This window comes from Eleutherodactylus coqui, chromosome 6 (assembly GCF_035609145.1).
Source record: "Eleutherodactylus coqui strain aEleCoq1 chromosome 6, aEleCoq1.hap1, whole genome shotgun sequence".
In the NCBI taxonomy this organism is placed as follows: domain Eukaryota; kingdom Metazoa; phylum Chordata; class Amphibia; order Anura; family Eleutherodactylidae; genus Eleutherodactylus; species Eleutherodactylus coqui.
The window spans coordinates 183138778-183164247 of NC_089842.1; the positions used below are offsets into that span (position 1 = coordinate 183138778).

At 46.6% G+C, this 25470-nt stretch overlaps 1 protein-coding gene across 4 annotated transcripts in view; it reads left to right on the forward strand.

Annotated features, from left to right (window-relative positions):
* The window catches only part of SMOC1 (SPARC related modular calcium binding 1), a 228711-nt gene that overhangs the window by 193833 nt on the left and 9408 nt on the right, over positions 1 to 25470 (forward strand). For all 4 annotated transcript variants that reach the window (XM_066608410.1, XM_066608411.1, XM_066608413.1 and 1 more), the window contains exons 8-10: positions 559 to 751; positions 835 to 917; positions 18465 to 18570. In XM_066608410.1, the coding sequence (XP_066464507.1) occupies positions 559 to 751; positions 835 to 917; positions 18465 to 18570 (382 nt within the window). The remainder of the gene's footprint in view (positions 1 to 558; positions 752 to 834; positions 918 to 18464; positions 18571 to 25470) is intronic.

A 25470-nucleotide genomic window follows, 5' to 3' on the forward strand; every position in this document is an offset into this window, starting at 1 on the left:
GGGAGAGACTAGCATCAGCTGCTTTGTTCTTTACACCATAAGGGACCCTTTAAGATGCAATGTATATCACTTTGACAACCCCTTTAATGAAATCTTTTGATTATTTTTTTTTTTCCACATCACAAGAATCATAATTGATTAATTATTATTTGTTGTCACGCAGCTCCTCTTGATATAAGGTGGCTTTATTAATACCGTTTCCCTGAAAATAAGAACTACCCTGAAAATAAGCCATAGCATGATTTTTCAAGATTTTTGAGGATGCTTGAACTATAAGCCCCACTCTAAAAATAAGCCCTAGTTACAGTTAATTAAAAAAAGTCAATTTAAATATGCCCATGCAGCTATACATGTACAAAAGTAAAATCTGTTCGAGAAAAAATTAATAGAAGACCCTGTCTTATTTTGGGGGAAAAGGGGTATTTCAGGTGGATGTCCTGTTATTTCAGAGTAGTATTATATGCCTATATTATTCCTAAAGCATAAGTCCAATGCAGCACTGTAACTTACTATTAATATTACAAATCCCCAACTGAAGAATATCAAATTGCTTTGCAGAGAAAATCAACTCTTGTGATCAGGAGAGGCAAAGTGCTCTGGAGGAGGCCAGAGACAATCCAAGGGAGGGGATAGTGATTCCTGAGTGTGCGCCAGGAGGTCTCTACAAACCAGTACAGTGTCACCAGTCCACTGGTTATTGCTGGTGTGTTTTAGTAGACACTGGTCGCCCATTACCTGGAACTTCGACACGGTCAGTTATTTTTCATCCTTTATCTTCAAATGTCAGAAAACAATATATACTGTATATATATTAATCGCTTTTGTTTATCACAGATATGAAACTCCAGTATGCGAAAGTGATGCAAGGTGGAAAAATACAGACACTGAGGATCCATTTAAGGACCGAGAGCTACCAGGTTTGCATTTTTTGTGGTCAATACAAAAACTATCCTCTTTCTGGGAAAACCCAGACCAGTTTATATAAAACCGGGACTGTAATATCCTTTTGGGAGCGCCGCTTATATGTAGCTATTCTGTAACCTGTCCTCTCACAGAATTGCATTTTGATGACATTTTCTTCATGCATTTCATAAAAGCCAAAACTTGGAAAAAGTTGAAGTATAAAGCTTTCACTGATACTTCTTTCAGACTTCACATGTGCATGTGCCAAGAAAGAAAAGCAAAAACCAGCACTATATAACTGCAACCGTGCACTAGGCTTAAAGAAATAACCAGGGTAGTAACTACCAAGTGCTGAAGAAATGTGTATAAGTTCATGACATACCTCAATGTTGTAGTATTGGCTTGAAGAAAAAAAACCACACTTTTTAAGCATATGTACAGAGATTGCAGAGTAAATTCTTGAAATTCACTCATGGCAGTGAAGGATTTTCACAGTACATTTCAATCATTTTTCCGTGTCAGATAGAGCATTCTGCAGTTTTCAATATCTGCAGCATGATTATTTTCCATTGTGGATTTTTTCCATCACATCATACCACTGTTGCTTTGTCACCCCTTTAAAATAATATCTTTACACAGCACCTCTTCAACACATAGCTTCACTTGTGAACTTACTTAATTCTAAATGATCCATCACTTTCTGACTCCATTTCACAGGTCGTTTACTAACACAATTAGCTCCAGTGTTATGTCACAATGCTCATCTCAAGACAGTCCTTTCAGGGAGATAACCCCCTAGTCTAAGTCCATACATATCCATCACATGGGGCTACACAGCCAATCGGGGTCCTTTTTATGGAAGCTTCCCAATTTCCTCTAATAGCTCCATTTACTTACATTAGCAATAGCCTCTGCTTGTATTGGCCTTTTGTGGACAATTTTAATAGTGCAGCCTGTTTCTCGACTTTAGAGCTCCATGCAGAGTGCCATAGAGTGACTGACTAATAGTAGCAATGGGCAAGACTTAGCACAGTCTGGACCCAATGGAATGGCTCGGCCGCTGTCATCAATAAGAGAGAAGCAGGGAGCTGCTCACCCCTCTTACAGATACTATTGTTTCTTTATCATATAACTTTAGTGCTGTACCTTACTTTCTGCTGCCCTAGACATATCTTGAATTTGCCCTTATGGTATATAAACCGTATACAAGTCCTAAATTATGTAATTAGTAGAGATGAGCGAGCACCAAAATGCTCGGGTGCTCGTTACTCGGGACGAAATTATCGCGATGCTCGAGGGTTCGTTTCGAGTAACGAACCCCATTGAAGTCAATGGGCGACCCAAGCATTTTTGTATATCGCCGATGCTCGCTAAGGTTTTCATTTGTGAAAATCGGGGCAATTCAAGAAAGTGATGGGAACGACACAGCAACGGATAGGGCAGGCGAGGGGCTACATGTTGGGCTGCATCTCAAGTTCCCAGGTCCCATTATTAAGCCACAATAGTGGCAAGAGTGGGCCCCCCCCCCTCCCAACAATTTTTACTTCTGAAAAGCCCTCATTAGCAATGCATACCTTAGCTAAGCACCACACTACCTCCAACAAAGCACAATCACTGCCTGCATGACATGCCACTTCTCCTGGGTTACATGCTGCCCCCCCCCCCCCCGCACGACCCAGTGTCCACAGCGCACACCAAACTGTCCCTGCGCAGCCTTCAGCTGCCCTCATGCCACGCCACACTCATGTCTATTTATAAGTGCGTCTGCCATGAGGAGGAACCGCAGGCACACACTGCAGAGGGTTGGCACGGCTAGGCAGCGACCCTCTTTAAAAGGGGCGGGGCGATAGCCCACAATGCAGTACAGAAGCAATGAGAAATCCAATCCTGTGCCACCTCCATCAGGAACTGCACACGTGGGCATAGCAATGGGGAACCTATGTGCCACACACTATTCATTCTGTCAAGGTGTCTGCATGCCCCAGTCAGACCGGGGTTTTTTATAAATAAGTCACAGGCAGGTACAACTCCGCAATGGGAATTCCGTGTGCACCCACAGCATGGGTGGCTTCCTGGAACCCACCGGCGGTACATAAATATATCCCATTGCATTGCCCATCACAGCTGAGGTAATGTCGTGCTTACTGCAGGTGGGCTTCGGCCCACACTGCATGCCCCAGTCAGACTGGGGTTCTTTAGAAGTGGACACATGCAGTTACAACTCCGTGTGCACCCACGGCATGGGTGGCAAACCTGTACATAAATGTATCCCATTGCAGTGCCCAACACAGCTGATGTAACATCAGCTTTAATGCAGGTGGGCAAAAAATTAATTGGATTACACTGTAGGCGAGGGCCCCAAAAAATTGGTGTACCAACAGTACTAATGTACGTCAGAAAAATTGCCCATGCCCAACCAAGAGGGCAGGTGAAACCCATTAATCGCTTTGGTTAATGTGGCTTAATTTGTAACTAGGCCTGGAGGCAGCCCAGTTAAAATAAAAATTGGTTCAGGTGCAAGTTTCAACGCTTTAATGAGCATTGAAACGTATAAAAATTGTTTACAAAAATTATATGACTGAGCCTTGTGGGCCTAAGAAAAATTGCCCGTTCGGCGTGATTACGTGAGGTTTCAGGAGGAGGAGCAGGAGGAGGAGGATGAATATTATACACAGATTGATGACGCTAAAAGGTCCACGTTTTTGATGGTGATAGAGAACAATGCTTCCATCCGCGGGTGCAGCCTACGTATTGTTTAGGTATCGCTGCTGTCCGCTGGTGGAGAAGAGAAGTCTGGGGAAATCCAGGCTTTGCTCATCTTGATGAGTGTAAGCCTGTCGGCACTGTCGGTTGACAGGCGGGCACGCTTATCCGTGATGATTCTCCCAGCCGCACTAAACACCTTCTCTGACAAGACGCTAGCCGCAGGACAAGCAAGCACCTCCAGGGCATACAGCGCGAGTTCAGGTCACGTGTCCAGCTTCGACACCCAGTAGTTGTAGGCGGCAGAGGCGTCACGGAGGACGGTCGTGCGATCAGCTACGTACTCCCTCACCATCCTTTTACAGTGCTCCCGCCGACTCAGCCTTGACTGGGGAGCGGTGACACAGTCTTGCTGGGGAGCCAGAAAGCTGTCAAAGGCCTTAGAGAGTGTTCCCCTGCCTGTGCTGTACATGCTGCCTGATCTCTGCGCCTCCCCTGCTACCTGGCCCTCGGAACTGCGCCTTCGGCCACTAGCACTGTCGGATGGGAATTTTACCATCAGTTTGTCCGCCAGGGTCCTGTGGTATAGCATCACTCTCGTACCCCTTTCCTCTTCAGGTATGAGAGTGGAAAGGTTCTCCTTATACCGTGGGTCGAGCAGTGTGTACACCCAGTAATCTGTAGTGGCCAGAATGCGTGTAACGCGAGGGTCACGAGAAAGGCATCCTAACATGAAGTCAGCCATGTGTGCCAGGGTACCTGTACGCAACACATGGCTGTCCTCACTAGGAAGATCACTTTCAGGATCCTCCTCCTCCTCCTCAGGCCATACACGCTGAAAGGATGACAGGCAAGCAGCATGTGTACCCTCAGCAGTGGGCCAAGCTGTCTCTTCCCCCTCCTCCTCATCCTCCTCATGCTCCTCCTCCTCAACGCGCTGAGATATAGACAGGAGGGTGCTCTGATTATCCAGCGACATACTGTCTTCCCCCGGCTCTGTTTAGGAGCGCAAAGCGTCTGCCTTTATGCTTTGCAGGGAACTTCTCAAGAGGCATAGCAGAGGAATGGTGACGCTAATGATTGCAGCATCGCCGCTTACCATCTGGGTAGACTCCTCAAAGTTTCCAAGGACCTGGCAGATGTCTGCCAACCAGGCCCACTCTTCTGTAAAGAATTGAGGAGGCTGACTTCCACTGCGCCGCCCATGTTGGAGTTGGTATTCCACTATAGCTCTACGCTGCTCATAGAGCCTGGCCAACATGTGGAGCGTAGAGTTCCACCGTGTGGGCACGTCGCACAGCAGTCGGTGCACTGGCAGATGAAACCGATGTTGCAGGGTGTGCAGGGTGGCAGCGTCCGTGTGGGACTTGCGGAAATGTGCGCAGAGCCGGCGCACCTTTCCGAGCAGGTCTGACAAGCGTGGGTAGCTTTTCAGAAAGCGCTGAACCACCAAATTAAAGACGTGGGCCAGGCATGGCACATGCGTGAGGCTGCCGAGCTGCAGAGCCGCCACCAGGTTACGGCCGTTGTCACGACCATGCCCGGTTGGAGGCTCAGCGGCGCAAGCCAGCGGTCAGTCTGCTCTGTCAGACCCTGCAGCAGTTCGTGGGCCATGTGCCTCTTATCTCCTAAGAGTAGTTTCAGCACGGCCTGCTGACGCTTGCCCACCGCTGTGCTGCCATGCCGCGCGACACCGACCGCTGGCGACGTGCTGCTGCTGACACATCTTGATTGCGAGGCAGAGGTTGCGTAGGAGGAGGAGGAGGGTGGTTTAGTGGAGGAAGCATACACCGCCGCAGATACCAGCACCGAGCTGGGGCCCGCAATTCTGGGGGTGGGTAGGACGTGAGCGGTCCCAGGCTCTGACTCTGTCCCAGCCTCCACTAAATTCACCCAATGTGCCGTCAGGGAGATATAGTGGCCCTGCCCGCCTGTGCTTGTCCACGTGTCCGTTGTTAAGTGGACCTTGGCTGTAACCGCGTTGGTGAGGGCGCGTACAATGTTGTAGGAGACGTGGTCGTGCAGGGCTGGGACAGCACATTGGGAAAAGTAGTGGCGACTGGGAACTGAGTAGCGCGGGGCCGCTGCAGCCATCATACTTTTGAAAGACTCTGTTTCCACAACCCTATACGGTAGCTTCTCCAGGCTGATAAATTTGGCTATGTGCACGTTTAACGCTTGAGCGTGCGGGTGCGTGGCGGTGCACTTGCGCTTCGGCTCCAACACTTGCGCTAGCGACGGCTGGACGGTGCGCTGACAGACATTGGTGGATGGGGCCGAGGACAGCGGAGGTGAGGTTGTGGGTGCAGGCCAGGAGACGGTAGTGCCTGTGTCCTGAGAGGGGGGTTGGATCTCAGTGGCAGGTTGGGGCACAGGGGGAGAGGCAGCGGTGCAAACCGGAGGCGGTGAACGGCCTTCGTCCCACCTTGTGGGGTGCTTGGCCATCATATGTCTGCGCATGCTGGTGGTGGTGGCTCCCTGGCTGATCTTGGCGCGACAAAGGTTGCACACCACTGTTCGTCGGTCGTCTGCACTCTCAGTGAAAAACTGCCAGACCTTTGAGCACCTCGGCCTCTGCAGGGTGGCATGGCGTGAGGGGGCGCTTTGGGAAACATTTGGTGGATTATTCGGTCTGGCCCTGCCTCTACCCCTGGACACCGCACTGCCTCTTGCAACCTGCCCTGCTGCTGCCCTTGCCTCCCCCTCTGAAGACCTGTCCTCAGTAGGCGTAGCAAACCAGGTGGGGTCAGTCACCTCATCGTCCTGCTGCTCTTCCTCCGAATCCTCTGTGCGCTCCTCCCTCGGACTTACTGCCCTTACTACTTCCTCACTGATAGACAACTGTGTCTCATCGTCATCGTCCTCCTCACCCACTGAAAGGTCTTGAGACAGTTGCCGGTAGTCCCCAGCCTCATCCCCTGGACCCCGGGAACTTTCCAGAGGTTGGGCATCAGTCACGATAAACTCCTCTGGTGGGAGAGGAACCATTGCTGCCCAATCTGAGCAGGGGCCCGAGAACAGTTACTGGGAGTCTGCCCGCTCCTCAGAATGTGTCATTGTAATGGAGTGAGGAGGCTGGGAGGAAGGAGGAGCAGCAGCCAGAGGATTCAGAGTTGCAGCAGTGGACGGCGCAGAACTCTGGGTGGACGATAGATTGCTGGATGGACTTTCTGCCATCCACGACAGGACCTGCTCACACTGCTCATTTTCTAATAAAGGTCTACCGCGTGGACCCATTAATTGTGAGATGAATGTGGGGATGCCAGAAATGTGCCTCTCTCCTAATCCCGCAGCAGTCGGCTGCGATACACCTGGATCAGGAGCTCGGCCTGTGCCCACACCCTGACTTGGGCCTCCGCGTCCTCGTCCACGTCCTCTAGGCCTACCCCTATCCCTCAGCATGCTGTATTACCAGTAATGCAGAAACAGAACGCTGTAATTAAATGTGCCACTTATTGGCCTGTGGTTGGAGGCTGACTTCGCTTACGGAACGCACAGCAGAGCCAGGAAATAATTTTGCGCAAGCCTGCTGTAACACTTAGCTGGCTGCGTATGAATTAGGAGGACAACTACACCCAGCACAGACCCAGTACACTGAGGACAGTCACAGGCAGCCCAAATAGATTTTTTTCCCCAAATGTTTTTGCTAAGGCCCACTGCCTATATTCAATAAATATGTCTTCTGTCCCTGCCTCACAATATATGTCTTCTGTCCCTGCCTAACCACCACTTCTGGCCCTGGAGTATGAATAATTACTGCAGGGCGCAATGCTCTGCACGGCCGATATACAAAAAAAAATAAATGTGCAACACTGCAAAAAGCAGCCTCCACACTACTGCACACGGTTAGATGTGGCCCTAAGAAGGACCGTTAGGAGTATTTTAGGCTTCAAGAACCCCAACACTCTCCCTATAGCAGCTCCTGCACCAACAGCACTTTCCCTCCTCTATGTCAGAACAAATCTGTGGCGAGCCGTGGGAGGGGCCGATTTTTATACTCAGGTGACACCTGATCTCGCCAGCCACTCACTGCAGGGGGGTGGTATAGGGCTTGAACGTCGCAGGGGGAAGTTGTAATGCCTTCCCTGTCTTTCTATTGGCCAGAAAAGCGCGCTAACGTCTCAGAGATGAAAGTGAAAGTAACTCGAACATCGCGTGGTACTCGTCACGAGTAACGAGCATCTCGAACACGCTAATACTCGAACGAGTATCAAGCTCGGACGAGTACGTTCGCTCATCTCTAGTAATTAGGCTATGTAGCCCTCATTCTTTCAATGTACAAACCCTTGAGCAGCAGATGAATACATACAAATAGCAGCATATTATTTCTTCCTGTTAGACCTCTCTTATAGCAAAGTTCCACTTTCTTATAACTTTTCATTAATCATAGTGAAATAGAGATGCAGCACAATTACTGCCATTCAGCACTCAATAGTTACAAAATTCAGCTCGTTTGGCACTTGTATCCAACACGAAAAAAATAAGACAACCTAAATTTCACAATTTTACCTGGAGCAGGCGGCCATCACTGTGCTTACCCTACTCAGGAACACGGCAGGAGCGCTGCTATTGTGCAGTGTCTAGGAAGATGATCAGCTCTCAAGATCTCTCCAGCTCAGTTTTACTAGCAGGTAACAGGAGTAAGCAGGTAAGGGCAAGTGCTAATGCTAGACTCCTCTATGCAACAAGCAGGGGATTATTTTGCAATGTTGACCATTTGAGCATTGAAAGAAAAGAAATGCATGTTGCCAAACCACATTTAAAGCTCACATATATTGTTGGTGGTGGTGCAGCAAAATGCCTCATTTGGATAAGTGTCTTAGAAAATGCAAAAGAAATTACTGCTAAGGCTCAGGTATACATTTGGCATGCCGCCAATGGTGCACACCACGTGGCTGCTATGGGGCCCGTGGGACAGGTGGCCCAATTCTGAGTTTTGCTATTGGGCCCCGCTAGTTCTATATATGCTTTGCCTATACACCTTTAACAACTATAGGCCAAATGATTGTTCGTCCGATGGCTATTTCACCTAGCTCCACGATACAAATGATATTCGGCTTGGCCAAGTGTTCATGTGCTCAGGGAAGTAAGAGAAATCCAGACAGCTCTGGTGACGTCTTATCTTCCTGGGAACAAAAGGATTGAGTGTCGAAAATTCAACCTCCTCAATCCTCCTTTCCCCCAACATCATCTGTCCGGGAAATGTTGAGCATTCCCCATACACATTAAACAGTAGTTTGGTCCTGCCGTTATTGGCTGGTTCAGAATAGTAAACACTAATGTGTATGCCGGCCTTAAAGGGGTTGTCCAGTTCTAAACTAACTATTGCCTATTCTCAGGACAGGTTATTTAACAGTAGATCCACGGGTTCCGTCACCCAGGACCCTCAATGATCAGCTGTCCACTGGGCCACCGCACCCATGCAATGAGCTGATTTTTGCAGGAAGCAGACCTCTCCAGTCGTACTGCAGTGGCCAGGCTTGGTATTGCAGGCTAAGCTCCCATTCCCTTCAATGGCTGCAATATCAGGTCTTGCCACTGCAGTGGGAATGGAGCTGTCTGCTTCCGGCAGAAACCAGCTCAGTGCACAAGTGCAGTGGCCCAGCAGACAGCTGATCAGTGGGGGTCCTGGATAGGACACTTGTCAATCTACTACAGTGTTTCTGGTTTAATTACATAAAAAAAGGTTACCTGGCTGCAGTGGTCTGTGTCCTCCCACTGGTCTCCAGGGCTCTGGCTCGCTTGCTTGTAATCCTCAGCTGCGACAGAAGACCACTTCCTACACAGCCAATCAATGCAGCGCACGAAGAACCAATCACAACCATCATGTGGTGGAGGTGGGATTTATGAATTGGCTGAGCGGCGTTCATCCCTGCATCTCTTGCGGCGATAGTGATGTCTGCTGCAGAGTGAGGAAAGGTCGCTACCGGAGATGCAGAGACTCTGCACAGACAAACGTTGCTCAGCCAATTCAAAAATCCCACCTCCACAACGCGATGGCTGTTGATTTTGTTCTTAAAGCGCTGATCAGCCAATCATTGCAGCCCTCTATGAACCAATCACAGCCATCGGATTGTTTCTTCGAATGCTGCATTGATTGGTTCTCGAGAGCTGCCAGCCAATCACAGCCATCGCTTCCTGGAGGCGGGATTTTTGAATTCAGGAACCAGGAAGTGATCTTCTGTCGGTGGCTGAGGACTGCAAGCACATGCGCCAGAGCTCCAAAGACCACTGGGAGGACACGGATCGTGGCTGCTAGGTAAGTATAAGAAGACATCCCCCCCAAAATAAGACTTAGTGCTTCTTTTGGGGCAAAAAGTAATATAAGACAGGGTCTTTTTTTCTGGGAAACACAGTATTAATGACCTGTCCTGAAGATAGGCCATAAATAGTTAATAATTGGACAACCCCTTTAAGGGTCTGTATGACCACCTAGGAGTCAGAGTCACATATTGCCTTATGTCGCAGATAACCATGAGGAAAAAAAAAACCTCTGTGTAATATCTGAGGGTGCGTATGGGTCCTAACAATCCTAGTGGGTGCCGTATTCGGGACCCATATTGCATAGAGCCCATGTTTATGAAGCTTCAGATGCTGACATTCAGCCGTCTACACTTTTCTAAGTTTAAAGGCATTGCTTTGGTTTGCACAGTTGGTTGTTTTTATAAACCTTTAGTGAAGTTAGCACCATTTTAAGGCAAGCGAAGTTTGTGTAAGATCTATGCAGGAGGTTAAAATAAAATAGGTGGGGACACAGTTGTAATTTATAGCATTACACTCCGCTACATGGCAGCCAACAGAAATTATACTGAGATTTGGCCCTTTCCCCATTTAGTAGTAAGAATAAAATAAATATAACCTGTAACATTTATATCAATAGGATAAATTGAGTCGTTACATTATCTGCATAGTTACCGGCAGTAACATATATAATTGATTTCACAGCCTTTCTCAATCTTATACATTTTTTTCAGTTTGTCTTGGCAAGTCTGACAGTTTTTAACCTCAAACACCTGGAGCCCACGAGTCATTTTGTAAACTCTGCACTGGAGAAAATGTTACTGGAAAAGCTTATTTGGAATAAGAGCGTGTCCATACTGAATTATACATTTCAAGGCTCTGCTCAAGGATAATTCCCTGTTCAACTGGGTCATTTGTATTGCTTAAAGCAGACGTTAGCTCAGGGTTGGGGCTAACAATCTGCATGAATATTAGATGTGCATAGGGGATAACTAGCTGATTGTTGGAGGGTCCGACCTATGGGACCATCGCCAATTAGGAGAATGGGTGTTGAAACATCTCCAAGCTAATGCAGTGATGGTTGTATATGTGCACCACTGCACCATTCACTTTATTGCCTTATTGTTGGTATTACATAAGAGGAATCCACAGCATTTGAAAGCAAATAAAATGCAAAAAATATGTACTTGCATCAACTGGCTTTCCAGTGGGCACTCTTTTATTACTAGAGTGTTGAACTTACTGCTTCTAATGAGTATTGCTGAAATCTGTCATATACATGCAGGAGCTTGACCATAATGCAGCATAAAAATGATTTCCAACCTCCCTAGGATAAGCTGTCACCTCTTGGGGGTCCAACTACCCAGGCCCCACCAGTTTTTAGAATGAAGGGTTCACAAAATTGTTTGGAGCACTGTGGCTCCTTCTGAATTCCATTCTACATGCCAGGGGCGTAACTATAGAGGATGCAGGGGATGCGGTTGTACCCAGGCCCAAGAGCCTTAGGGGGCCCATAAGGCCTCTCTTCTCCATATAGGTAACCCAGTACTATGAGTAAAGCATTATAGTTGGGGGCCCTGTTACAAGTTTTGCATCGGGGCCCAGGAGCTTCAAGTTACGCCTCTGCTACATGCACATGAATTGGATGAACTTCTAGTCCCCCACCTGATGTCTGGACAGGTGTTGGAAAATGCTGAAAAGACCTCTGCTTCTTTGTTCTCATGATCAGTGGGAATTCAGTGTGTATCCAATCTCCAATCAGCAAGTGACAGCATATCCTGGCATTATGCCCTTACTTTCCAAGAGGGGATGCCTCTTTAAATTATCTGCCCAAACAGCATGATGCCAGAACAAGGTTATATTGTAATAACCTTAAAAGCTATGCACATCTTTGGGGGACACTTTTTTCAATTAAATAAATGTATTTTGTGGTTTGCACTATTTGTCTTCTGCAGCTTCTACATATCACTGTATATAGACACTGCAGTCTAAGTCTCAGTTGAAGGTCCATCAGTAAGGCAGGACAGATTAATTATCAACTAATATATGACCCCCAAAAAGCTTACATTTGCAGTGGTTATAAATTAGTTTAAAATAAGGGCTGAACCTAAGTAATCCGTGCTGACTTTCCCATTGAGACTTAACCCCCTTTACACGCAAAGATGATCGCTCAAATTTCCTTAAAAAGAGAAGATGACTGACAGTTTGAGCGATCATTCTGCATAAGCTACTAATGGGCTTTGATGCCCATTAGTAGCTTATTAGCTTCATTTGCATGTAAATGAGCCTCCCTTCCCTGTATACAGATAACAGCAGGTGGTCTGTTATCTGCATATATCCCCTTTGTTCTGCCATGGGACTGCTGCTGAATACAATGTTGTTAGCTTTTCCATGGAGAATCACAGCGTGCGGTCCCCGCTATCAGCTGCCCGGCCTAACGATGGATTTTAAACTCAACTAAAAATCGTTTGGCCAAAAAGCGAATGATGGTGACATTTACACACAATGATTAGCGCTTTAGGCTACCATTTCTATATTCAGTAATAACTAGAAGTTACAGAAGACAAATGGTGCAAAATGTTTTAATCAAACCTTATTGCAAAAATGATGTGTAGCTCAAAATACATGCATTTAAATGAACAAAAATTGTTTTGCAAAGGTGTCTATAGCTTTTAAATATTTTTTTTTTTACAGTCCGTTTGTGCCCAGGATATAAGGGGTTAAGTAATGTTGTTTTCCTGATGTAGAGTAGCACAAAATAGGAAATTCTTTTAACCAAAGCAATCCTTGGACCATAAGTTACACGGACAGCTGAAATGAAAAGCATCTGTTTTTCCCTTTGCTCTGTTCTCAATCTCTGCTCATTGTTGGAGAATTTGACCTTCTTACATGGATTACGAGACTGTTGATATTGTGAGCAGAATATATCAGAGTGGGGGCAAAGGAATGAATGCAGAATTACCTTGTCCACTCGGTCCTGCTGAAGAAACATAATGAAAGCCAAATGAGAGGCTTTAATGCATCAAAAATTAATAGAGCAACAAAATATAGGGATGTTTATGAGGATGATACAACCATTTTCAGATTGCCATAGCCTTACTGACATATATTTAAGGTAAGACCTCTGCCTGATCCCAGTTTGTCAACAGTTCTACCTGCACGGCGTCAGTCTGACTCTTCCTTTCTTATGAGAACGGGAAGCGTCAAAATCGCTGAGAATTACAGTATGCCATAAATCTTTTAATTTATATGAAGCACTGGATAACAGTCTTCCCCCTTGGATAAATACTCACCCAGATCTTTAAAACTGGACACAGAGCTGTTTTCTTCTATCCAAATTAAATAGGTCTTTTTCCAAACCTCTTTTTTATTTTGAGCTTTTGTAAACATTTTTACATTATAATTCAATGATATTTTTCAAAAACTTTGCATTTACAGATATGACTTACATTGTCACCTTGGGAAATAAAATATTAAACATATTGATCTTTTGTACTATTTCCTTATTATGGTTCACTCCTCACTTTCAATCCTCCCATTGTCTTCGTATAAATCTACTTATTTCAAATTAGACAAAAAGAAACAAAGCAAAAAAAAAACATAATAAAATGTAAAAAGGGAAATAACCAGGAATAACCTCTCCTGCTCCCATCCAGACCCTACCTTACGTCTCATATTCCATTCTGGTCTGTCCTGTTATCCTGCTCTCTGAGTCTCTAGCATCCTCTATTGGGTACCAGGTTGTATATTGAAAGGGGGTTGCCATCTTTCTAACTTCTTTTTTAAGTTGGGCTACAAGCTCTGTTATTCCTTGGATTGTTTGTAGAAGCCAATGTTTGAGGAGTATTTTCGCTACTAGGAGAACTACATGGATGAATTTAGGGAATTTTAGAGGAGTAGATCCGTCTGGCCCTGTTCTCTCGTCATTGTGGAATATTACAGTTCGTATCTCCCTCGGTATCCCTATTCTAAATTGATCCTATATATACATTTTATGAATATCTTCCAGAAATCCTGCACCTGAGCACAACTCCATAGGCCATGAATTAAATATGTGGCTGGTGTTCCACATTTTGGGCACTGTGGGATGCGCTCTGGGAATTAGATAGATGTTAGAATATCAAAGCCATATATGGCATGATTTTTGGCCAAGCCTTCGGGATCTTTTCTCCCATATCTGTGTCTTTCGTTTTTTCCCATCTGGAAAGTATTTTGTGCTTTTTGATTTTTAGAATTTTTTTTTTATATTGCCCTTTGTCACATACATAATAGAGAATCTTCCTACTGGTTGTGTTATGGAATCAAAGTCTGTTTTGCCCTCCTCTCGACTGAGATCTCTAAACCTAGACTTGCAAAAATGAAGTGCCTGTGCAATTTGTAGGAATTGTGACTCTGGTATGTTATATTTTTATCTTTAGCTCAGATGGATTAAGCCATCTGCTTTCTCTCTCATGCATCAAGTGCTGGGCTACCACTAGGCCTCTTTCTTGCCACTCTTAAAAGACTGTCATTATGGCCTCTGGGGAATTCTGGGTGGCCCATCAACAGCAATAGACTTGGACAACAAGTAGGGAAGTCCGAAGAGTTTCCTTGCTTCCTTCCATGTCACTATCGTGTCTCTTAGTACTATGGATCGCTTGATTGCTGGTGGAAGGTCGAAGAAACGTGTATGCAAACACGCTATAAAGTTCCAAGGGGCGGCTAGGTTTGTTTCAATGAGTGTTAGAATATACATTCGTGCGTCTCATCCAATCTACTGTGTGCCTTGTTAGGCATGCTATATTGTAGCTTCTGACATTAGGGAAATTCACTCCTCCCTCACTCGTCTTCAGCATTAACTTCTGCAAAGATATTCTTGGATGCTTTCCCGCCCAAATAAAATTTGTAAAAGCTGAGTTAAGTCGCGATACGTTCGCATGCTTAATTAGTATTGGTATCATTTGCATAGGGTACAGCAGTTTGGAAAAGCTCATCATCGTGATGAGTTGGCATCTTCCCAGCATGGAGAGAGGAAGATTTGAACAACTCCTTAATTCTGCCACTATCTTATCAATCAATGGCGGACAATTTAGGGTGTATAGTGAAGTGGGATCTTTACCTATTTTTATCCCTAGGTATGTAATATGAGATTTTACTACACTTTCTCCCCATTCCAGGGAAATCCAAAAGACCTAGAGCTAGATGCACCCATTTCTAGTATTTCACTTTTTGCTGGATTAATTTAGTAACCTAACAAGGTCCCAAATTCAGTTATGTCCGCTATTACTCTTGTCAAATGTGTTTTAGGATCTGCCATAAATATGAGAATGTCATCCGCAAAGAGAGTGGTCTTGATTTCTTGTGTTCTGATTTTTATTCCCTGGAATACCGGGGAGTCCTCCAGATGACGTATTAGGGGTTCCAACCAGGGGCGTAACTATACTGGGTGCAGGGGATGCGGTTGCACCCAGGCCCAGGAGCCTTAGGGGGCCCATAAGGCCTCTCTTCTACATATTGGGAGCCCAGTACTATGAAAAAAGCATTATAGTTGGGGGCCCTGTTTACAGATTTTGCACCGGGGCCCAGAAGCTTCAAGTTACGCCTCTGGTTCCAATGCTAGATCAAACAATCGGGGAGACAGCGGATAGCCCTGCATGGTATCTCTATACAGTGGAAATGGGTCCGATAAGAATCCCGGTGTATGGATTCTTGCTGTTGGGCTGCTATAGATGCTGTTAATGTAAGTATGAAGAGGACCCTGTAATGCTATTTTATCCAGAACCAAACCCAGCCAACTCCATTGTACATTGTCAAATTCCTTTTTGGCATCTAGGGATCTTATTACTGGATTTGCTGCTGGATGTGTCTGATGCCTGAGTGTGTCTAATACGAGAAGGACCTTACTAATATTTGCAACTGCTGAGCGCTTTTTTTTTTAATGAACCCTACTTGCGAGGGTCCCACTAGTATGGGCATGAGTGAGCTTAACCGTTCTGCTAATATTTTTGCAAGTATTTTCAGGTTTTGATTTATGAGTGAAATGGGCCTGTATGATCCTGGTAATCTTTATTGGGCTTGGAGAGCACTTTCATGTGTGCTGCGTTGGCGTGTTTTGCAATTTCTCCCGTTTATAATATATGGTTGTAGTATTTCGTCAATGCTGGTGGAACGTGGTCTTCTACAGCTTTATAGAATTCACCTGGGTCTGGACCTGGGGCTGTGTTGGTGTGTAGCGATTGTATGCTGAGTTCGACCTCTTCCTCTGTTATGCCCCCATTGAGGTACTCTATTTCTGAAGCTAGGAGGGATGGCATGGAGACTGAATTCAGGAAACTCTGCCCGTCATTCGCGCTCGGAGTTGGGGCTTTGTAAAGTGCTCCATATTATTTTTGTAGAAAATTATGATTTGCTTTGGGTGTCTATGTATACAGCTTGTGTTGTCTTTCAATGTCGCAATGTGATTTGGGGGAAGGCGTCCCTTGGCCAATCGGGCTAGTAGTCATCCTGCTTTGTTCCCATATCTAAAGAGCTCTGCCTAGAAGTATATTTTGTAGGATCTTTCTTTTCTGTCCACCCAGAGATCAAAGTCTGATTTTGCTATCTTCCAGCCTTCTCCATTTTGTGTGGATGGGGATGTCAGGAATGTGGTGTATGCTTCTTTGAGTTTCATGCTCGTCCTATTAAATTCTGTGTTTATTAATTAAATAGGTCTTTAATCTGAAGTTATTTCTAGAGAAACTGTATTAATTGTGACCATTGCAGGTTACTGGGGATACAGATTGTCATATGCTAATTACCATTGAGCGAACCAAACCAGTCAAACAGGTTTCAGGTCGAAATTTGCTAAGAGTTTGTAGCAAACCCCAGGTGATTCATCCTAGCCGAACCCACTAGTTAGTAGTGGGAAGGTAGTGGTGTGGCTCAGCTGTTAGCACAGGTTCAAATCTGACATCTGTTTCATAATAATTACCTTTATTTAAATAAATAAAGGTAATTAACCAAATTAGTAATTAGTTAAATAACTGTCACATACAGTTATTGAGGTAAAAGAGAAGGAAGAAGAAGCAGCAGCATGGTGGCTCAGGGGTTAGCACTGTTACCTTGCAGCACTGAGGTCCTAGGTTCAGATATGATCAAGGACAACATCTGCATGGAGTTTGTATGCTCTCGCTGTGTTTGTGCAGGTTTCCTCCCAAATTCCAAAAAATGTAGATTGTGAGTCAGGTGGGGCTCAAGTTATGTTAAACACTGCATAATATGTATGGGTTATATAAAGATGATTCTTATGAAATACAGGAAGAACATGCAAATGCTATGCAGATTTTGTCAGATTTGAACCTAGGATCCATGCTAACAGCTGAGCAGGACAACCACCACCAAACAATCAATTTTTATGGGTATTGCTGAAGTTCTGGTTTGGTTCAAACCAAACTGAAATTTGACAAACCTGTCAAACCAAACTTTTCAAAAGTTTGCTTAAGACTATAATGTTAATAAATCAGAAGTTAGAACACCAGCCATATTTACTTATTATCAGTGATAATTTTTGTCTCTTGTTGCAGCAATTTTGGTGCAAGTGAAAACAGAAGTGTGGCCATAGTGGTTGCAAGTTTGTCAAGGTTTCTCAGAAACTAAATGTTAACCTGAGATTTTTGTTGGGATATTTATACAATTAAGGCCTAACGCACACAGGCGTATTTGCATTGCGGAATCTGGAGCGGCCGTTCGCCTCCGGATTCCGCAGCAAATTCTGCCCATAAACATGCTATGGAAAATCGCTTTTCCATGTCCACGAGCGGAAAATCGCAGCATGTCCTATTCTAGCGTGGATTCAGCGCGGACGATTTACATTGAAGTCAATGGAAATCATCCGATCCGCGGCCCTTCTGCAATGACACCGCAGAAGGGTCGCCGATTCCGCATCACTGCTAGGCGATGACGCGGGAAAAGCAGATGATTTAAAGAAAAAAATTGGTACTGCGCAAGAAGAAACAGCAGGTACGTGCGGATGCCGGCTGAGCACAGGGTCGGATTCCGCATATGGAATCTGACCCGCCCGTGTGTATTCGGCCTTAATAAAAATTAAATTTTTATACTTCAAAATATTACAACAAATATGGCTGCATTTTATATTGTCACTTTTTATTAAAAAAAAATGCTTCCATGAAAAAAATATAACATAGTAAAAAAAGGCATAACTGGCAAACTCTGTCTATGGCTCTAACTTCTTATTGCTAATCAATGGCCAATTTTTTTGCATAAAGAATTTTTTGACAAATAATTTTGCATAAAGTAACAGATAAAGCAAAGTTCACACAGTCGTTGAGTCACTTTTCCTTAGTTTTTATGTCCTTCTGGGCTTATTGTTCCAGGCAAAAAAAAACCCACTCAGCATAAACCTAGAGGTACTAAAGCCCCCCCAAAACAATTTGGCTCCTGCCTTCTCAAGCAGTCAAAGTAGCGTAGAATCACATGGTTGGGACTACACAGCAGAAGATTCCTCAAGTTAAAGAAGAGGAAAAACTAAGTGCAGAATGCATGTCTGGATGAGACACAAGTATTTCCATTTTTTTGCCTGGAAAATCTCTTTAAATGAAAGCTCCAGTTAATGGCCATTCCAATTTTCGTTCTACTTACAGGTTGTCCTGATGGGAAGAAGCTGGAATTCATCACAAGTTTACTGGATGCTCTCACCACAGACATGGTGCAAGCAATCAACTCAGCAGCCCCAGCAGCAGGCGGCAGGTCAGTTATTAAGTACAAGCAGGACCACTAATTCACAGGTGCTTTCCCACCAAATGCCATAAAAGTCCCTGAAATATTACAATATAAATCACATTCTCTATAGGTCATCAGTCTTGATTACATTAACACCTTGACAGACGACCCAATCAAACTCCGCTCCAGTTGGCTGAGTCATGATGCTTGCATCCTGGTGGATCTTGGTGCTGGGTTTAGAATGTGGATTTGTGGTCAGATTTACGAATAGATGCATTAGATTTGACTTCCAAGAATTTTACTTTCATGGCATTTAAAGGAAACGGACAGGCCACAACTTTAGGTATGTCTGTAACTTTCCCCTTAGGGATCATTCACATGGGCATATCTTCAGTCTGTATTACTTGTGTATTTTTTACAGACTGGTTGCCCCATGTCAGTGTTTTCATACTTAGGAACACCAGTAGTATTTCGAATCATTAGCAACCACAAACCAACTAAAACAGAAATCTAGAAACGTATTCTTTACTTGAAATAAGTAATAGCTTCAATATTAGAGATGAGTGAGCACCAAAATGCTCGGGTGCTCGTTACTCGGGACGAAATTATCGCGATGCTCGAGGGTTCGTTTCGAGTAACGAACCCCATTGAAGTCAATGGGCGACTCGAGCATTTTTGTATATCGCCGATGCTCGCTAAGGTTTCCATTTGTGAAAATCGGGGCAATTCAAGAAAGTGATGGGAACGACACAGCAACGGATAGGGCAGGCGAGGGGCTACATGTTGGGCTGCATCTCAAGTTCCCAGGTCCCACTATTAAGCCACAATAGCGGCAAGAGTGGGCCCCCCCCCCCTCCCAACAACTTTTACTTCTGAAAAGCTTTCATTAGCAATGCATACCTTAGCTAAGCACCACACTACCTCCAACAAAGCACAATCACTGCCTGCATGACACTCCGCTGCCACTTCTCCTGGGTTACATGCTGCCCAACCCCCCCCCCCCCCCGCACGACGCAGTGTCCACAGCGCACACCAAAGTGTCCCTGCGCAGCCTTCAGCTGCACTGATGCCACACCACCCTCATGTCTATTTATAAGTGCGTCTGCCAGAAGAACCACAGGCACACACTGCAGAGGGTTGGCACGGCTAGGCAGCGACCCTCTTTAAAAGGGGCGGGGCGATAGCCCACAATGCTGTATAGAAGCAATGAGAAATATAATCCTGTGCCACCGACATCAGGAGCTGCACACGTGGGCATAGCAATGGGGAACCTATGTGCCACACACTATTCATTCTGTCAAGGTGTCTGCATGCCCCAGTCAGACCGCGTTTTTTTATAAATAGTCACAGGCAGGTACAACTCCGCAATGGGAATTCCGTGTGCACCCACAGCATGGGTGGCGCCCTGGAACCCACTGGCGGTACATTAATGTATCCCATTGCAGTGCCCATCACAGCTGAGGTAACGTCCGATTAAATGCAGGTGGGCTTCGGCCCACACTGCACCCCCCAGTCAGACTGGGGTTCTTTAGAAGTGGACACATGCAGTTACAACTCCGTGTGGACCCACAGCATGGGTGCGTGCCAGGAAGCCACCGGCGGTACATAAATATATCCCATTGCATTGCCCATCACAGCTGAGGTAATGTCATGTTTAATGCAAGTGGGCTTGGGCACACACTGCATGCCCCAGTCAGACTGGGGTTCTTTAGAAGTGGACACATGCAGTTACAACTCCGTGTGGACCCACGGCATGGGTGGCTCCCTGGAACCCACCGGCGGTACATAAATATATCCCATTGCAGTGCCCAACACAGCTGATGTAACGTCAGCTGTAATGCAGGTGGGCAAAAAATTAATTGGATTACACTGTAGACGAGGGCCCCCAAAAATTGGTGTACCAACAGTACCAATGTACGTCAGAAAAATTGCCCATGCCCAACCAAGAGGGCAGGTGAAACCCATTAATCGCTTTGGTTAATGTGGCTTAATTTGTAACTAGGCATGGAGGCAGCCCAGTTAAAATAAAAATTGGTTCAGGTGCAAGTTTCAACGCTTTAATGAGCATTGAAACGTATAAAAATTGTTTAAAAAAATTATATGACTGGGCCTAAGAAAAATTGCCCATTCGGGGGGATTATGTGAGGTTTCAGGAGGAGGAGCAGGAGGAGGAGGAGGAATATTATACACAGATTGATGAAGCAAAAATGTCCCCGTTTTTGATGGTGATAGAGAACGATGCTTCCATCCGCGGGTGCAGCCTACGTATTGCTTAGGTATCGCTGCTGTCCGCTGGTGAAGAAGAGAAGTCTGGGGAAATCCAAGCTTTGTTCATCTTGATGAGTGTAAGCCTGTCGGCACTGTCGGTTGACAGGCGGGTACGCTTATTCGTGATGATTCCCCCAGCCGCACTAAACACCCTCTCTGACAAGACGCTAGCCGCAGGACAAGCAAGCACCTCCAGGGCATACAGCGCGAGTTCAGGCCACGTGTCCAGCTTCGACACCCAGTAGTTGTAGGGGGCAGAGGCGTCACCGAGGACGGTCGTGCGATCGGCTACGTACTCCCTCACCATCCTTTTACAGTGCTCCCGCCAACTCAGCCTTGACTGGGGAGCAGTGACAGTCTTGCTGGGGAGCCAGAAAGCTGGCAAAGGCCTTGGAGAATGTTCCCCTGCCTGCGGTGTACATGCTGCCTGATCTCTGCGCCTCCCCTGCTACCTGGCCCTCGGAACTGCGCCTTCTGCCACTAGCGCTGTCGGATGGGAAGTTTACCATCAGTTTGTCCATCAGCGCCCTGTGGTATAGCATCATTCTGGAACCCCTTTCCTCTTCGGGAATGAGAGTGGAAAGGTTCTCCTTATACCGTGGGTCGAGCAGTGTGTACACCCAGTAATCCGTAGTGGCCAGAATGCGTGTAACGCGAGGGTCACGAGAAAGGCATCCTAACATGAAGTCAGCCATGTGTGCCAGGGTACCTGTATGCAACACATAGCTGTCCTCACTAGGAAGATCACTTTCAGGATCCTCCTCCTCCGGCCATACACGCTGAAAGGATGACAGGCAAGCAGCATGTGTATCCTCAGCAGTGGGCCAAGCTGTCTCTTCCCCCTCCTCCTCCTCCTCCTCCTCCTCCTCCTCCTCCTCCACGCGCTGAGATATAGACAGGAGGGTGCTCTGACTATCCAGCGACATACTGTCTTCCCACGCCTCCGTTTCAGAGTGCAAAGCGTCTGCCTTTATGCTTTGCAGGGAACTTCTCAAGAGGCATAGCAGAGGAATGGTGACGCTAATGATTGCAGCATCGCCGCTCACCATCTGGGTAGACTCCTCAAAGTTTCCAAGGACCTGGCAGATGTCTGCCAACCAGGCCCACTCTTCTGTAAAGAATTGAGGAGGCTGACTTCCACTACGCCGCCCATGTTGGAGTTGGTATTCCACTATAGCTCTACGCTGCTCATAGAGCCTGGCCAACATGTGGAGCGTAGAGTTCCACCGTGTGGGCACGTTGCACAGCAGTCGGTACACTGGCAGATTAAACCGATGTTGCAGGGTCCGCAGGGTGGCAGCGTTCGTCTTCGAGTTGCGGAAATGTGCGCTGACCCGGCGCACCTTTCCGAACAGGTATGACAAGTGTGGGTAGCTTTTCAGAAAGCGCTGAACCACCAAATTAAAGACGTGGGCCAGGCATGGCACGTGCGTGAGGCTGCCGAGATGCAGAGCCGCCACCAGGTTACGGCCGTTGTCACACACGACCATGCCCGGTTGGAGGCTCAGCGGCGCAAGCCAGCGGTCGGTCTGCTCTGTCAGACCCTGCAGCAGTTCGTGGGCCGTGTGCTTCTTCTCTCCTAAGCTGAGTAGTTTCAGCACATGCCGCGCGACACCGACTGCTGGTGACGTGCTGCTGACACATCTTGATTGCGAGACAGAGGTTGCGTTGGAGGAGGAGGAGGAGGAGGAGGGTGGTTTAGTGCAGGAAGCATACACCGCCGCAGATACCAGCACCGAGCTGGGGCCCGCAATTCTGGGGGTGGGTAGGACGTGAGCGGTCCCAGGCTCTGACTCTGTCCCAGCCTCCACTAAATTCACCCAATGTGCCGTCAGGGAGATATAGTGGCCCTGCCCGCCTGTGCTTGTCCACGTGTCCGTTGTTAAGTGGACCTTGGCAGTAACCGCGTTGGTGAGGGCGCGTACAATATTGCGGGAGACGTGGTCATGCAGGCCTGGGACGGCACATTGGGAAAAGTAGTGGCAACTGGAAACCAAGTAGCGCGGGGCCGCCACCGCCATCATACTTTTGAAAGCCTCCGTTTCCACAAGCCTATACGGCAGCATCTCCAGGCTGATCAATTTGGCAATGTGCACGTTTAACGCTTGAGCGTGCGGGTGCGTGGCGGCGCACTTGCGCTCAAACAGTGGCGCTAGCGACATCTGGACGCTGCGCTGAGAGACATTGCTGGATGGGGCCGAGGACAGCGAAGGTGAGGGTGTGGGTGCAGGCCAGGAGACGGTAGTGCCTGTGTCCTCAGAGGGGGGTTGGATCTCAGTGGCAGATTGGGGCACAGGGGGAGAGGCAGTGGTGCAAACCGGAGGCGGTGAACGGCCTTCGTCCCACCTTGTGGGGTGCTTGGCCATCATATGCCTGCGCATGCTGGTGGTGGTGGCTCCCCAGCTGATCTTGGCGTGACAAAGGTTGCACACCACTGTTCGTCAGGCGTCTCTGTGAAAAACTGCCACACCGTAGTGCACCTTGACCTCTGCAGGGTGGCATGGCACGAGGGGGCGCTTTGGGAAACAGTTGGTGGATTATTCGGTCTGGCCCTGCCTCTACCCCTGGCCACCGCACTGGCTCGGCCTGTGCCCACACCCTGACTTGGGCCTCCGCGTCCTCGCCTGCGTCCACGTCCTCTAGGCCTACACCTACCCCTCAGCATGCTGTATTACCAGTAGTGCAAAAAAAGAACGCTGTAATTAAATGTGCCACTTATTGGCCTGTGGTTGGAGGCTGACTTCGCTTACAGAACGCACAACAGAGCCAGGAAATAATTTTGCGCAAGCCTGCTGTAACACTTAGCTGGCTGCGTATGAATTAGGAGGACAACTACACCCAGCACAGACCCAGAACACTGAGGACAGTCACAGGCAGCCCAAATAGATTTTTTTCCCCAATGTTTTTGGAAAGGCCCACTGCCTATATTCAATAAATATATGTCTTCTGTCCCTGCCTCACCACTACTGGCCCTGGAGTATGTATAATTACTGCAGGGCGCAATGCTCTGCACGGCCGATATACAAAAAAAAAAAAAAGTGCAACACTGCAAAAAGCAGCCTCCACACTACTGCACACGGTTAGATGTGGCCCTAAGAAGGACCGTTGGGGTTCTTGAAGCCTAAAATACTCCTAACACTCTCCCTATAGCAGCTTCGGCACCAACAGCACTTTCCCTCCTCTATGTCAGAATAAATCTGTGGCGAGCCGCGGGAGGGGCCGATTTATATACTCGGGTGACACCTGATCTCGCCAGCCACTCACTGCAGGGGGGTGGTATAGGGCTTGAACGTCGCAGGGGGAAGTTGTAATGCCTTCCCTGTCTTTCTATTGGCCAGAAAAGCGCGCTAACGTCTCAGAGATGAAAGTGAAAGTAACTCGAACATCGCGTGGTACTCGTCACGAGTAACGAGCATCTCGAACACGCTAATGCTCGAACGAGTATCAAGCTCGGACGAGTACGTTCGCTCATCTCTATTTAATATCCATTTACAGTTGTAAGAAAAAGTAAGTGAACCTATTGGAACTACCTGCATTTTTGCACTGATTACTAATAAAGGGGGATTCAAAAAGAATGGTTAAAAAGTAAAGCTAATTTCTTCATATATGAAGTGACCTACAACAGCCAGAATGATAGGAAAAGATAAAACTCTTCACGTTCTGAATGCACCTTACAGATGTTCAACGTGGGGGCGCCTTTGGCGACACAGCAGATATCAAGTCGGTAGTTGGTCTGTCCAGATATGCTTCAGAATATCTGCGGTTACCGATTCCACTTCAGCGAAGAGGAGTTGTTTTAGGTTGTCTTGGTTCTGTGGTATCGAACATGTGAAAGGTGCATGGAAAACTTCTCGCTATCATTCTGGCTGTTGTATGTGTCTCTCTCTGCAGAGGTGATTGTGCAGGGAGGGGTGAGGTAGATAGTCACAGCTTATACGTATAGTGAATGGTGGATCCTGTGTTATCTACACATAGGTGTTACCTCTCAGTGTAATCCTGCCTGGGATGATAGTGAGATGACTGCTGAAAAGTTTTCTCTACAGATTGGGAACTATCAGATTAGCATTAGGCTCTGTGGTCAGTGTGAAAAATGTAGGATTTTGGGGGATTTTATGCTAGAAAAAACAAAAAACACCAAAAATTCGTAAAAAATATCTTTAATACAAAAGTGTGATTTATATAATGGGTCATTTTCTGATGACATATTCCCTGTAAGGTAGATCTATCAACTTAATATACTTCCTTATGTACACACAGCCTACTACAGGGTCAGGTCAATGTCTTCTGTGTTCCTGAGGGGAGCGCTCTCCCACCTGTTACCGCTCTTGTTAGCTGTCAGTCACTGGTGAAAGAGGTGGGGGAGTAATCTTTGATTGCTCTTATTAGCCAACCGCACAATATTTTTCTGTGCTATTTAGGCAAATACAGTAAAAGATCTGTTCTTGTAATAATTTGCCATTTCTTGGAGCATCATTTGGAGGTGACATCCGCTTTAACCCTTTGCCAACGTATGCTTTACATGAGCCAAGCCCATTCCATACACAGCGGGTATCGCCCATTGTTTACAACTGACGCCAACCTGCAAAAGCTACGATCAGCGTTCACTCAGATCGCGGCTGTTATCCCTGTCAATTAAATGCCTTGATCAACATTTTGGGG